General features: G+C 45.2%; 1 protein-coding gene across 6 annotated transcripts in view; it reads left to right on the top strand.

Moving 5' to 3' along the window:
• Window positions 1-14,186, top strand: part of CRHR2 (corticotropin releasing hormone receptor 2) — a 403,216-nt gene that overhangs the window by 68,131 nt on the left and 320,899 nt on the right. For 3 of the 6 annotated variants that reach the window (XM_033931754.1, XM_033931749.1, XM_033931753.1), the window contains exon 1: window positions 12,386-12,527. The exons of 2 other annotated variants lie outside the window; for them this stretch is intronic. In XM_033931754.1, coding sequence (XP_033787645.1) covers window positions 12,482-12,527 — 46 coding nt within the window. In that variant the 5' untranslated portion in view covers window positions 12,386-12,481. Of the gene's footprint in view, window positions 1-12,385; window positions 12,528-14,186 lie in introns of those variants that run through there. One more of the 6 variants, XM_033931755.1, reaches the window with a different exon arrangement.

Below are 14,186 nucleotides of genomic sequence, written 5' to 3'. Positions count from 1 at the left end.
AATGCTGGAATCCATCATAGCCACCCAACTCTCATCCTATCTTGAGAGATTCTCCATTCTCCTACCCTACCAACATGGATTCAGACCCAACTACAGCACTGAATCTCTTTTAGTCTCTTTAATTTCAAAGGTCCAACAACTTCACTCCTGCAACAAGTTCGCTGTCCTTCTTCAACTCTCTGCAGCTTTCGACATTGTCCACCACGACATACTAATCCTCCAACTTTCCGAAATTGGCATAAATTCCACAGTCTTAGATTGGTTCTCAAAATTCTTACGTTCCCGCTCCTACTTCGTTAACATGAATGGTACCTCATCCTCCCCTTGGAAACCGCTCTGCGGAGTCCCCCAGGGCTCACCTCTATCCCCGATTCTCTTCAATGTTTATATGTCCTCCCTGAAACTTCTCCAACTATCCACCTCGGAGACACTTTACACCTACGCCGACAACATCCTTGTCCTTCTTGAAACTGACTCTAACCTCACCAACCTCTCTGATAACATCTCAACTTGCATAACAAATCTCCAATCCTGGACTCTCACCGTTCAAATGAAACTAAATGAGACTAAAACAAAACTACTTTGGCTTGGCCCGAAATTGGATCAGCTACCCTCCCTCATCCCACTTTCCTCTGGCACCAATCTGCAGCTCGAGCACTCTAGCAAAGTTCTGGGAATCATCATTGACTCCACATTGTCCTTTAACGACCACATCAACTCCCTAGTAAAAAAATGCTTTTTCAATCTTCATATGCTAAGGAAAGTCAGATCCTGCTTCCACCAACAACATTTCGCTGTCCTTGTCCAATCCATCATTCTTTCCAGACTTGATTACTGCAACTCCATCTACCTAAGTCTAACAAAGAAAAGCCTTCTCAGACTTCAGCGGATTCAGAACACCGCAGCTAAACTAATCTTCGCAAAAGGCAAATTCGACCACGTCTCTCCGCTTCTGTCTAAGCTTCACTGGCTCCCAGTCTTCCTCAGGGGTCGTTACAAATGCGCCTGTCTTACCTTCTAATCTCTTCACAGCATCCTCCCTCCCCTCTTTCCTCTATCTTGGCTCTCGAGTACTCACTCCACCAGATACACTCAGAAATTCAAACTATCCTTCCCTTCTTTAAATGGCATTTCCCATACAGGAAAACTTGGAACATCCCTCCTCTTCAGGATCACCGAGCTGTGGAACAGCTTTACTGCCCATCTTTGGAGTTCGACCTCCCTCCAACACTTCAGAAAACATCTGAAAACCTGGCTTTTCTCCAAAATGTAACTACCCCCTCCCTCCCCCTCTCTCCGTCCTGTTTACCAAGCCCTCCTTCCTTCCATTGGAGTTCCTTTCTTTGTTTTTAATTCCTGTAAACCGTGTCGAGCTCCACTTCCGTGGAGATGACGCGGTATATAAACTTAAGGTTTAGTTTAGTTTAGTTTAATAAATAGTAGTAATAGATTTTTTAATACTTCTTTTAGCATATAAAATTAATGACTCTATTGTTCCTTAAGGCCTTGAAAGTTCAGTATAAAGAGACTTGCCTAGTCAGTTTCTGATACTGGCTTGAGGAACAAATATAGCACAAAAGGGCAAATACAGTATTCATTGCTCATTCACAAATATATAAAGCAAATAAGTATGAAATGTCATCTGTTTGAAAAAAGAAAAAAAAAATCATCATTGCAAACGTGTCATTAGGTTGGAATACTTTGATTTATGGGGCTTCGACTGTACCTACAACTGCACAAGATTATTCACAATACCCTGGCCTTTCTAAAAGATTTTTACAACTAAACTTTGAATATGGGAAATTGAAAGTTAATAGGCGAACAAGAAGGGGAAAGAAGAATTTTGCCTCAAAAATAACATAGCAATACAGTAGAAAGAGGCAAATGAGATGTCAGATAATCAACCAAACAGTTACTTTATTGGGCAAATAATAAGATGTCACATGTCCATCTTGAATTCAAAAACTCATAAAGAAATCCAAAGTCTGTGATGTGGGGCAGATCTTAGAGCTAGGAGCACCTAGATCAGGGGTGTCAAAGTCCCTCCTGGAGAGCCGCAATCCAGTCGGGTTTTCAGGATTTCCCCAATGAATATGTATGAGATCTATTAGCATACAATGAACGCAGTACATGCAAATAGATCTCATGCATATGCATTGGGGAAATCCTGAAAACCCGACTGGATGGCGGCCCTCCAGGAGGGACTTTGACACCTCTGACCTAAATAGTCCCAACTAGGATCCCAGTTTCGGCATCCGTAGATGCCTTCATGAGGGGATGAGTGTACACTGCCGGAGATGATGCAAATACAAGTCGGCAGGCAATAAATATAAAAGTCCTGAGCGCGGAGCAGCGTCTTTGGAGGCAAAAGCGTGCCCAAAAACTAAGGGCTCATTTTACTAAGCTGCGATAGCGGTTTTAGCGCACGCAGAATTGCCGTGCACACCAGACGCTAACGCCAGCATTGAGCTGGCGTTAGTTCTAGCAGCGTAGCGTGGGTTTAGCGTGTGCTAAAATTCTGCGCGCGCTAAAAACCCTATCGCAGCCTAGTAAAAGGAACCCTAAGTATTTGCATCATCTCCGGCAGTGTCCATTCATCCCCTGATGAAGGCATCTACGGATGCCGAAACTGGGATCCTAGTTGGGACCATCTATGTCAGTGGTTCCCAACCCTGTCCCGGAGGACCACCAGGCCAATTGGGTTTTCAGGCTAGCCCTAATGAATATGCATGAGAGAGATTTGCATTTAATGGAAGTGACAGGCATGCAAATCTGCCCCATGCATATTCATTAGGTCTAGCCTGAAAACATGATTGGCCTGGTGGTCCTCCAGGACAGGGTTGGGAACCACTGATCTAGGTGTTCCTAGCTCTAAGATCTGCCCCATATCACAGACTTTGGATTTCTTTATGAGTTTTTGTACTCAAGATGGACATTATGTGACATTTTATTATTTGCCCAATAAAGTAACTGTTTGGTTGATTATTTGACATCTCATTTGCCTCTTTCTACTGTAAAACTGAAGGTTAAAACATGCATTCTGGAGATGGGATGTGAAATAAACTCTGAGCTTTCACCAAGCCATCTCAGTCATGGCCTAGAGACTTCTCTTTTAAGAAATTATCCAAACCTTTTTTAAACCCTGCTAAGCAAACTGCCTTCACCACATTAATTCTAGAGTTTAATTACACATTGTGTGTGAAGAAGATATATTCTTAACATTTAGGCAGGAACACTTAGCCAGTCATAGAGTTAGTGTAACTGTTAGCACTTATATATGCTGTAGTTACACATGTAGATGTCGGCCCTTTCCATGCTCTGCCTTTGTGTATACCTAGGGTTACCAGATTTTCCATCTGATAAAAAAAGGACTCATGACCCCACCCTGTTCCGCCCCAGGACCACTTCCAAACCCAGCCCCACACAAACCTCGTCTTTTCGGGCCAGGACTAGAGTGCATCTGCACACGTGCAGATGGACTCCAGCCCCGATCTCGCCGGGTTTTGAAAAGCTGTCCGGACACCTGGATATGTCCCCTTGGAAATCCGGATGTCTGGTAACCCTATGTATAACTACCCCCCCCCCCTTGCATATTCATGCTATGAAAGTTAAGTGGGTATTTGCAGAATAGCACTTAGCCAAAATTTTAACATTTACCTGTGCATGTGCATAATGGTGTGCTATGTTAGGGCCTATATTATAGAGCTGCCCTCATTGTGGTCTTAAAAATCTGAAGGCTGGACAGAAACATTTCAAATCCAGCATTATGTTCTCTTTCACGTGATCTTCCCTTGCATACCTCTGAACAGATCTTCATGATCCATTCTAGAGAATGACACGGTGATAAAATTCATCACCGTTCCCGCCCCCGCGGATAACCGCGGGAAATAATCCCCTGTCATTTTCTAGTGTCTGTTTCAACCTCAGTCCTTCTACACCAGCATTCTTCAAAGCAAAGCTTGCGGGTCAGTGGTTGTGGCCATTCATACTCTGATTCTTATGTGAGCCAAGGATAATGAAGCCATTGTGACATCACTGATGTGATTGGCTCTTAGGCACTGGTGGAATGAGGCATTATGACATCACAATATCTGCTCTGGATACCAGAGACTGTCATTCTGTAGTGTCTGTTTCAACCTCAGTCCTTCTACCCCAGCATTCTTCAAAGCAAAGCTTGCGGGTCAGTGGTTGTGGCCATTCCTACTCTGATTCTTCCCTCTCTCCTTAAAGAATGACATGAAGATGGTTTCCCACGGTTATCCGCGGGGACGGGAACGGTGATGAATTTTGTCACCGTGTCATTCTCTAATCCATACCTCAATACCTGCCTTTTAGGATACACTGAACAATCTGCAAAAATCCACAAACAAATTAAAAAAAACCCTTAGAGGAGAAATAATAATTCAAACCACGCTACATCTCTGTGATATCTGACTAAATATATGCACAATATGATATTAGTAAAAGAATAAACCTACCCCTGAAGGTCTCATAAGTGAAGCAGCTCTCATTTTATCACTGCTTTAACTATCAGCTGCTGTTATACCATTGCCAATGCAGCTGCTAGGGCACTGGCCTCGGTGGCTTTGCCCTGCAAACGTTGTTTGTCACGGCGGTAATATTAGCCAGCCCACATTATAGGTTTCATAATTGTTTACATAAATATGGAGAGTGCTCAACAAAATCATAACAAAACGCCACGATATTTTCTCTGTAGTAGCTCCTCTTACTTGGAATACTCTTCCTCTATATATCAGAAATAATAAAAATTTAAATCAATTTAAAACTAATTTAAAATCATTTCTTTTTAAACTCTCTTTTGATCTCTAAATTCACTTCATTGCCAATTTCTATTTTAGAACTTTCAATCCCTTCCTAAATGTTTCTTCCCTCCCCTCTCAGACCACTCTCTCTCCCTTTTAGGGAAACAATATTTTTGTAACTTTTAGCCCTCATGTTCATTCCATATGTGTCATAGTATGTTTATATTGTTTTGTGTGTCCAATTCCCTTTCTGCTAAAGTAGTATTAATATATTGTTAATTTTACCCTTTTAATGTTCAATAATATATAACTTAACAATGTTTGTAATATTTTGTTAATCGCTTAGTTTGTAATAAGCGATACATCAAATAAATTAAAACTTGAAACTTGAAACTTGATAATTTAAAAACTGTCGGATTCTGTATACGGAGCCGTTGTCGGCGGTCGCCTTAAAAGTGCCTGCTGGTCCTGTGTCAATCACTGGCACCGTTTAGAGAATCGCGCCTCCGGCAAAGATAGGTGCCAGAAATGTAGGCCCGAATTTTCAAGGCCTACATTTCTGGCACCTCCCTATGATGTGAATTATGCCTCTGGAGTCGTCTGCCAGTTTCGTTTGTTTAGGTACCGGTAGGCACTTTGAATTTTTATTTAAGTACCATTTAAAACGGCGTTTCCCTCTTAACTTAGGTGCCACAGTCCATCGGCACTGAGCAGCCGCCTATCTAAGCCAGTTGAAAACAACGATACAACATTCGAGTATAACCAGTTGCTTATTCTTATTAAGTACTATGATGCCGACGTCTTTGGTGCCTGAGGCAAGTTCGTGCCTATAGTCATAACACACCACTTCCCCCCCTAATACTAGCAAAGAATCAGACAATCGTAATACCTACCATGCCGTTAGTCTTGTATTGACTTGCTTGGTGCGCCTAACAGGAAATATTTACACTTATGAAAGGAAATAAGTCTCCTATCAGATCCAGAATTACCGACATTCACCTTGGGTCAGTTTTAAAAGTAATCACTGCGGACAATATTTTCCCCGAAATGGGGACAATAGTAGCAGAGAAGAGATGACAAGTGTCAGGAAGAAAACATCCGTTGCACTTGTTCTTTTTTTATTTTTTTTTTACTGTACTTTTCAAAATACACTTCTCCCTCTGTATTCGCTGTGATAGGGGATTAACAGACCCGCGAATACAGAAAAAATGCGAATTGTTTTCTATTAAAAAACCATCGTGAATAGGGTGAAACCGCGAATCACATGGTGGGAGACCTGGCCTGTTTCTGAAGGAGAGGCAAAACACAGTGAACAAAGTGCTGAGAATCGGCAATTTTCTCTGTAAACGCTTGAAATTAGCGATTTCTCTATGCAAGCTGATGTAATTTGGGGGGGAGGAGCCAGCTAGCTAAAAACCGCAAATAATCGAAACCGCAATTGCTGAAACCGTGAATACAGAAGGAGAAGTTGTCACCTGCCGGGGTCTTGGTAAAGTTAAGAAGACCTCCGGTAGAGGGTAGCACACTCCTGACGTGGCTCCCAAAGGGGGAGACCTCACTGGTGTCTCATTATCTTGGGCTTTGCTAAAAATAAAGCACCGTGAGTCAAGTTGAACAAAAATAATGTGAAAAGTTTAATTAGTCACTTGCCACATAAATCATATCAGCTATTATTATAGTCCAAGTTCCCTTTCTTCCCAAACAAGGGCAAAAAGAAAGAAAACAGAAAACAAAAAGCCTTTTAACTTTCACCCCAGTTCAGTGAAAGCACAGCAAGCTTGCTAACAATTATACTTCCAGTCCAGGTTTTAGTGCTTGCTCTACCTGATCACACAGGCTCTGAAAAACTCAGCACAATTAGTCTCTTAAGCACTTATCCAGCCCTGAGCTGGCGTCCTGGGCTTACTAACTAACACAGTCCAGTTTCTTCACCAGGTAAACTTTAAGCAAAAACACAAAATACAAAAACTGAAGCCTTACTGCAGGCTCCTAAATTTCCAGCCCTGATTAGCTCACAGTCCTTTGGGCTTCTACTGAGCTCCTGCACAGCTGCAATGTAGCAATCCAATCAAGCTGGTGCAGCACTGCTCTGAGCTTGTCTTTACAGCACAAAACAATCAAACAGTTCTGCCAAAAATCCTCTCCACTATTATTGCTGTACAGCCTTGTACCTGTAGTGTTTAGTGGAAAGTTGCCAAGCTCACATCCATGGCTTCTTCCATACCGGTCTCCAGCATACACCCTTCATCCAGGTCCATGCTTTCTGGTGTATCCAGCTGCTCTGCTGGTTCCTGAGGCATTGGAGCCTCACACTCCATTGGCTCTGGAGTGAGGTCTGGCCTTCTCCTGGCCCGGAGAACTCTCTCTCCCAGACTCTCTTGGGCAGCCTCCTTTAATGCTCTGGAGAGCTGCTTAACAGGCTTAGGGCCACGCCCTACACTGGGTGATCGTGTGCCTAGCTTGTGTGTTCTTGGGCTCCCCCTCAGGCTACAGGGCAGAATATCACTGGGAGCTTGATTAAATCCCTTAGTGTGACTGGAAGCTTTTCTGGGCCGGGCAGTTAACCTATACTCAGGGCACTGCTCTAGGCTAGAAGACTCAGGATAGGCAGCTGGGCTTTCAGGATCTTCTTCCTGATCCTTTTCAGGGAGAGTCTGGTCTCGAGTAAGAGACTGAGACCGGGTTTTCACTCTGACATGACCGTCTCGGGGAGCGGAAATGTCACATACCCCCTCACTTAAAGGCTGCCTAGTCTGAGGCTTCTGCTGGGGTGTCTCGTACATTCTAGACAGAACGTCCACATTGGCGTTAAGCTTAGCTAGTACATCAATACCGCCTACGGGTTTTATTAAACTTCTTCCCCTGATTAGTAGGTAATGGGTCAGGATCCATGAAATCGTCGGGCCACTGCAGTACTGGAGTTTCATACCCTGCCTGTACCCCTGGGCTAGTCTCCCCACCCGACTCCTCCAACACGTCCATTCTCTGAGCCAGGGCGGACACTGCCTGTCTGACTTCCCCTAACTCTTTTTCCCGAAGGGCATTAACCTGTTGCTGTAGCTTGTCCATATCCTCACTTGCTTCGTCCAGTGACTCCGCCATCTTTCCGAAGTGGCGTTCCCACCGTTCGAGGCCTGCCTCATTTTGTTTGGCCAGCAACTGAGCCTCTGTGTCTTTTCCCGCTAGACAGTCTTTAAGCTCTTCCGTTTTTTTAAGCCTCACCAACATATCTTGGCCGCGAGTTTGTTCCTCCTGTAGCTGTTTCCTTACTTGCTGCACTTGCCCATACATTTGAGCGAGGTCTTTTTGTAACTTCTCTACCTCCGCTCCTGTTGAACTGGCCTGGTTGCTAGCTGTTTCGGGTGTAATTATCTGTGGGCTTGCCTGATTCTGACCTGCCTTTAGTTTCTCCAGTTCCTCTCGTAAGGATTTTATCTCTTCCCGGAGAGTTTGGTCCTGTTCAGTTTGTTTCCCTTTCCCCGGTGGCTGGGACTCCCCTGCTTGCCCTTTATCTGAGGATCCGAACCCTTTTCCTCCCCTCTGAGTATCGGGAAGTTCTTTATATTTTGTCAATTTCGGGTGCCAAATGCGCTCACAAATCATTTGAGCGATTCGATCCCCGGGGCAGATCTTATAGTCAGTATTGCTCTGGTTAACTAGCAACACGGCTAAGTTACCCCTATAGTCCGGGTCAACCACCCCTGCGGCCACATCTATAGCGTGCCGTAGAGCTAACCCTGACCTCGGCGCTATCCTCAAGTAAGAGCCCGGTGGCGAGGACACCTGTATGTCTGTATTAATCAGCGCCCGGTTTTGCGCTGGGACTACCTGTTCTTGGGCGGCGTACAAATCGTACCCCGCAGCACAGTCATAAGCCCTTGTAGGAATATGGGCTTTATCAGATAAGGGAGCCCATCTTATCACCGGTTTCCAGTTCGTCCTTGGCCCCCGGGTACTCTCTCTCCTCCCCCATGAGTAACCTTGGGACTGGTTTCGCACCACTCTAGCCCCCATCACCCATTTCTGCTTGTGAAAGGGTTCTCGCACCGCCTCTCCAGCTTGGGCGACCTGTTGGGTTAGGCCTGCCCAGTCCTTCCCTAGTACTACTGGATATGGTGAAAAGTCCACCACCGCTACCTTCATGTCCCAACTTCCCCTCTTCGTCTCTATGAGCATTTGGTGGAGAGGGTATTCCCGGGAGTCCCCATGTATACAGGCAAGGAAGACGGATTCGGGCCCTTCCCTAGGATGGCCTGCCTTACCAATCTGTTTCCACAGTCTGCGTGAAATCACAGATTGTTCGGCACCGGTATCCACTAGAGCTTGAACCCTTTTCCCAGCTATCAAGATGGGTACCTGGTAAGGTCCGGTCTGGTTTAACCCAGAGGGCCTGCACACTACAAGGTCTCTTTTCTCCCGACAATATCGCTGGGTATGCCCCTGCTTCCCACACTTGAAGCACCGGAGGCTCGTATCCTGTCCTGTCTTCCTAGGAGTACTGGGTAGCGGTTTCCTCTGGGAGGAATTCTGGGAATCCAGGGACTTGGACCTTGGAGGCTGTTCTCTCCCTGTTTCCCCTCTACTGGGCCTATCAGCTTTTCTTTCCTCAAAAGAGTTCTGAGCATTTATGAAGGCTTCGGCTGCCTCCACTACCTCTGGTAAAGTCTGACAGCCTTGCCTGCGGATCCATCCCCTCAAATCTTTGGGGACTGCTTCGAGCACCTGCTCTCTCACAACCTCCGCAAAGAGGGCTCTAGGATCCGCCAGGTGAGGCTGTAGCCACCTTTCTGCCAGTTTTGACAGCCTCTGTACTAACGCTTTGGGTCTTTCTTTCGCTAGTAACTGCGTGGCTCTAAACTTCTGTCGGTAGTGCTCACAGGTATAACCTAGGTAATCTAAGATGTGTGTTCTTACTGTGGCATAATTACTAGCTTGCTCCGGATTGAGAGTCTGAAAGGCCGATAGAGTTTCCCCGGCCAGGCAAGGCAACAGACGCACGGCCCACTGATCAGGGGGCCATCCGGCTGCTGTTGCAATACGCTCGAAGGCGTTTAAAAATTCATCAGGCGCGTCCCCAGGAGAAATTTTGCACAAATTCAATGTGTGTAATGGAATTTGTCCTACCATGGGCTGCGCCGGAGGATCCAGCGGATTCGCTGGGCCTGGGTTGGTCACCATAGGGTGTAATGTCTGAGCCCAGACCTTGGTCTGCTCGCCCATGGCCAATAGGATTTCGTCATGTTGCCGCCTCGCGGCTTGCTGTCCAGAATGCCACATCTCCTGATTCGCTTTTATCAGGTTCTGTATGTCCTCTGAATGTTGACGTCTTTCTTGCGCCAGCACCGCTAGGAATTGCTGTGGGTCCATCCTCCGACCTGTGTAAAAAGACAAACACAAAAAAGGAAACCCAAGTGCGGTCTCACCAGAGAGAGTAAACTATCCCTCTTTGTTTTAACCCCGAGGAGTATCTTAACCGATACCTCTCGTATCCTCGTCAGTCCCCTCCCTAGGTACTCTTTACCTGAGGTACTGACGAGTCTGCGCCTTTGGTAAATAGGCCTCCTTGGCCTCCAGTCGTTCTGGCTGTGCTTGTACGTCCTGTTACTCCCGACTCAGGCACTTCCTTCTGGTCTGGTCCTTCCGGTGGTCCCTCAGAAGTATAGCCGGGCGTGGTTCCGGCAGCGTCGTCCTGCGTCACGGGAACACTCCAAAAGAAAAATTATGAAGCACCAAAAAAAAAAACTGCAAAATTTTCGTTTTTTTTTTTTTTTTTTTCCTTTATAGGTTCAAACTTGAAACCACCAGTAGAGTGTGCTAAAATCCCACCACTGCCACCATTTTGCCACCTGCCGGGGTCTTGGTAAAGTTAAGAAGACCTCCGGTAGAGGGTAGCACACTCCTGACGTGGCTCCCAAAGGGGGAGACCTCACTGGTGTCTCATTATCTTGGGCTTTGCTAAAAATAAAGCACCGTGAGTCAAGTTGAACAAAAATAATGTGAAAAGTTTAATTAGTCACTTGCCACATAAATCATATCAGCTATTATTATAGTCCAAGTTCCCTTTCTTCCCAAACAAGGGCAAAAAGAAAGAAAACAGAAAACAAAAAGCCTTTTAACTTTCACCCCAGTTCAGTGAAAGCACAGCAAGCTTGCTAACAATTATACTTCCAGTCCAGGTTTTAGTGCTTGCTCTACCTGATCACACAGGCTCTGAAAAACTCAGCACAATTAGTCTCTTAAGCACTTATCCAGCCCTGAGCTGGCGTCCTGGGCTTACTAACTAACACAGTCCAGTTTCTTCACCAGGTAAACTTTAAGCAAAAACACAAAATACAAAAACTGAAGCCTTACTGCAGGCTCCTAAATTTCCAGCCCTGATTAGCTCACAGTCCTTTGGGCTTCTACTGAGCTCCTGCACAGCTGCAATGTAGCAATCCAATCAAGCTGGTGCAGCACTGCTCTGAGCTTGTCTTTACAGCACAAAACAATCAAACAGTTCTGCCAAAAATCCTCTCCACTATTATTGCTGTACAGCCTTGTACCTGTAGTGTTTAGTGGAAAGTTGCCAAGCTCACATCCATGGCTTCTTCCATACCGGTCTCCAGCATACACCCTTCATCCAGGTCCATGCTTTCTGGTGTATCCAGCTGCTCTGCTGGTTCCTGAGGCATTGGAGCCTCACACTCCATTGGCTCTGGAGTGAGGTCTGGCCTTCTCCTGGCCCGGAGAACTCTCTCTCCCAGACTCTCTTGGGCAGCCTCCTTTAATGCTCTGGAGAGCTGCTTAACAGGCTTAGGGCCACGCCCTACACTGGGTGATCGTGTGCCTAGCTTGTGTGTTCTTGGGCTCCCCCTCAGGCTACAGGGCAGAATATCACTGGGAGCTTGATTAAATCCCTTAGTGTGACTGGAAGCTTTTCTGGGCCGGGCAGTTAACCTATACTCAGGGCACTGCTCTAGGCTAGAAGACTCAGGATAGGCAGCTGGGCTTTCAGGATCTTCTTCCTGATCCTTTTCAGGGAGAGTCTGGTCTCGAGTAAGAGACTGAGACCGGGTTTTCACTCTGACATGACCGTCTCGGGGAGCGGAAATGTCACAAAGTATAAACCTAAGTTTCTATGAAAAATGGCATTTTTGCGGCCCACATAAACTTAAACCTTGTTTATTTGGCCCATGTCAGCCTTTGAGTTTGACATGCTTGAGATAAAGTTACGAAAGTGCACCACAACAATAATGCATGCGAAAGGTATTTGGTGTGGCGGGTGCTGAATTGTGGAATGCCCTTCCTGATTCAATTTGTCAAGCCGCTACATTTTTATTTTTTTCAGAAATGTTTGAAGGCATTTTATTTTCAGGAAGCTTTTTCTTAAATGTGTCATGATTTATTTATTTAGTATTGTGAAATAGTAAGGGGTTATCTTCCACGAATGCTACTATTCCACCTCCATACAACAGGGGCTGCCAGCCCAAGACAGAGCGGACTACATGTCCCAGACCGCACTGGGCTTTATAGCTCAGCGCTGCGCTACCTTTAATAAGGTAACCCTGCTGAGTCAGGGGCGGGGTTCAGCAGGGAAGTGTTTATCTGCCACAGAGGAGAATCATTGGGGAGAGGTCCCCACAAGAGAAAAAAAATCTATGAGGATGGAAGGAGTCCCAGGGAGAGAGAAACTTCCCCTTTCCTAGCTGTAGGCTGAGGGAGCCTTGGAAAGATTTGGGATGTGTACAAGAACCTCCAGGGGTAACTGCTTTCTGCTGAAACAGGGTAAGCTAAGCCCAGAAGGAGAATAATTGTGGAAGTGACTTTGGGCTATGGAAACAAAGTAATTATTTGGGCCTTTCCTGAGTCTGTGAAAAAAACCATGTTTTGAGTGCATGTGGGCAGTGCTCTGGATGAGTCTGGACTGGACTCTGCCATAACAACATTTATACATGTTATTATTTTAGATCAGCTGTTTATTGTATAACGGTGAATTGTGTATGTTAATGTGTTACCCGCTTAGATTTTGGGATCTGCGAGATATCAATTTAAAAAAAAAAATAAATAGCATCATTAACGCATGCTATTAGTACTTCCCACTGTACACCACAGGACCTGAGGAAAAATAATACATATTCTAGCAGTAAGTTTTGACTTTCACCTAGGGTGAAAGATTTTCATGTCTAAATCACTTTGGAAAACTTTCCTCAAAATTCCCAGAGATCTCCAAAATGCTTGTGCATTAAAACAAGTGTTGATGAAATTTGCAAACATAGGAGTAAACTGATCCTGTGAGAGTTGGAGAACAGTTGTGAGTAGGCAAAAGAAACGTAGCGTAGCCGAGGAAGACACAGGGGTTACAATGGATACGGAACTAAAATGAAACTGCAAACCATGGCAGAAAGAGGCTGGCAATGAGAAGAACGAAAATAGAGGAAACTAAAGGGAATGGGAATTTTCTTTTGGATTCAGCTAGAGAATGACACAGGGACAAATTTTCCCCCGTCCCCGCAGGAACTCAATTTCCCAGCGAGTACTTTTCCTGCCCCATTCCTACAAGCTCTGCCCTCATCTGCACAAGCCTCAGACACTTTAAAATCATAAGCAGCACCATTCTAGAGCTCAGACTGTAATGTCATAATGCCTCATTCCACCAATGCCTAAGCTCTGTCCTCATCTGCACAAGCCTCAAACACTTTAAAATCATAAGTACCAACATTCTAGAGCTCAGATTGTGATGTCATAATGCCTCATTTCACCAATGCCTACGCTCCGTCCTCATCTGCACAAGCCTCAGACACTTTAAAATCATAAGCAGCACCATTCTAGAGCTCAGATTGTGATGTCATAACGCCTCAATCCACCAATGCCTAAGCTCCGTCCTCATCTGCACAAGCCTCAGACACTTTAAAATCATAAGCAGCACCATTCTAGAGCTCAGACTGTAATGTCATAATGCCTCATTCCACCAATGCCTAAGCTCTGTCCTCATCTGCACAAGCCTCAAACACTTTAAAATCATAAGTAGCACCATTCTAGAGCTCAGATTGTGATGTCATAACGCCTCAATCCACCAATGCCTAAGCTCCGTCCTCATCTGCACAAGCCTCAGACACTTTAAAATCATAAGCAGCACCATTCTAGAGCTCAGACTGTAATGTCATAATGCCTCATTCCACCAATGCCTAAGCTCTGTCCTCATCTGCACAAGCCTCAAACACTTTAAAATCATAAGTACCAACATTCTAGAGCTCAGATTGTGATGTCATAATGCCTCATTTCACCAATGCCTACGCTCCGTCCTCATCTGCACAAGCCTCAGACACTTTAAAATCATAAGCAGCACCATTCTAGAGCTCAGATGGTGATGTCATAATGCCTCATTCCACCAATGCCTAAGCTCTGTCCTCATCTGCACGAGCCTCAAACACTTTAAAATCATAA

Source organism: Geotrypetes seraphini, chromosome 2 (genome assembly GCF_902459505.1).
Source record: "Geotrypetes seraphini chromosome 2, aGeoSer1.1, whole genome shotgun sequence".
Classification (NCBI taxonomy): Eukaryota; Metazoa; Chordata; class Amphibia; order Gymnophiona; family Dermophiidae; genus Geotrypetes; species Geotrypetes seraphini.
This window is presented reverse-complemented; position numbering and strand designations above follow the sequence as displayed.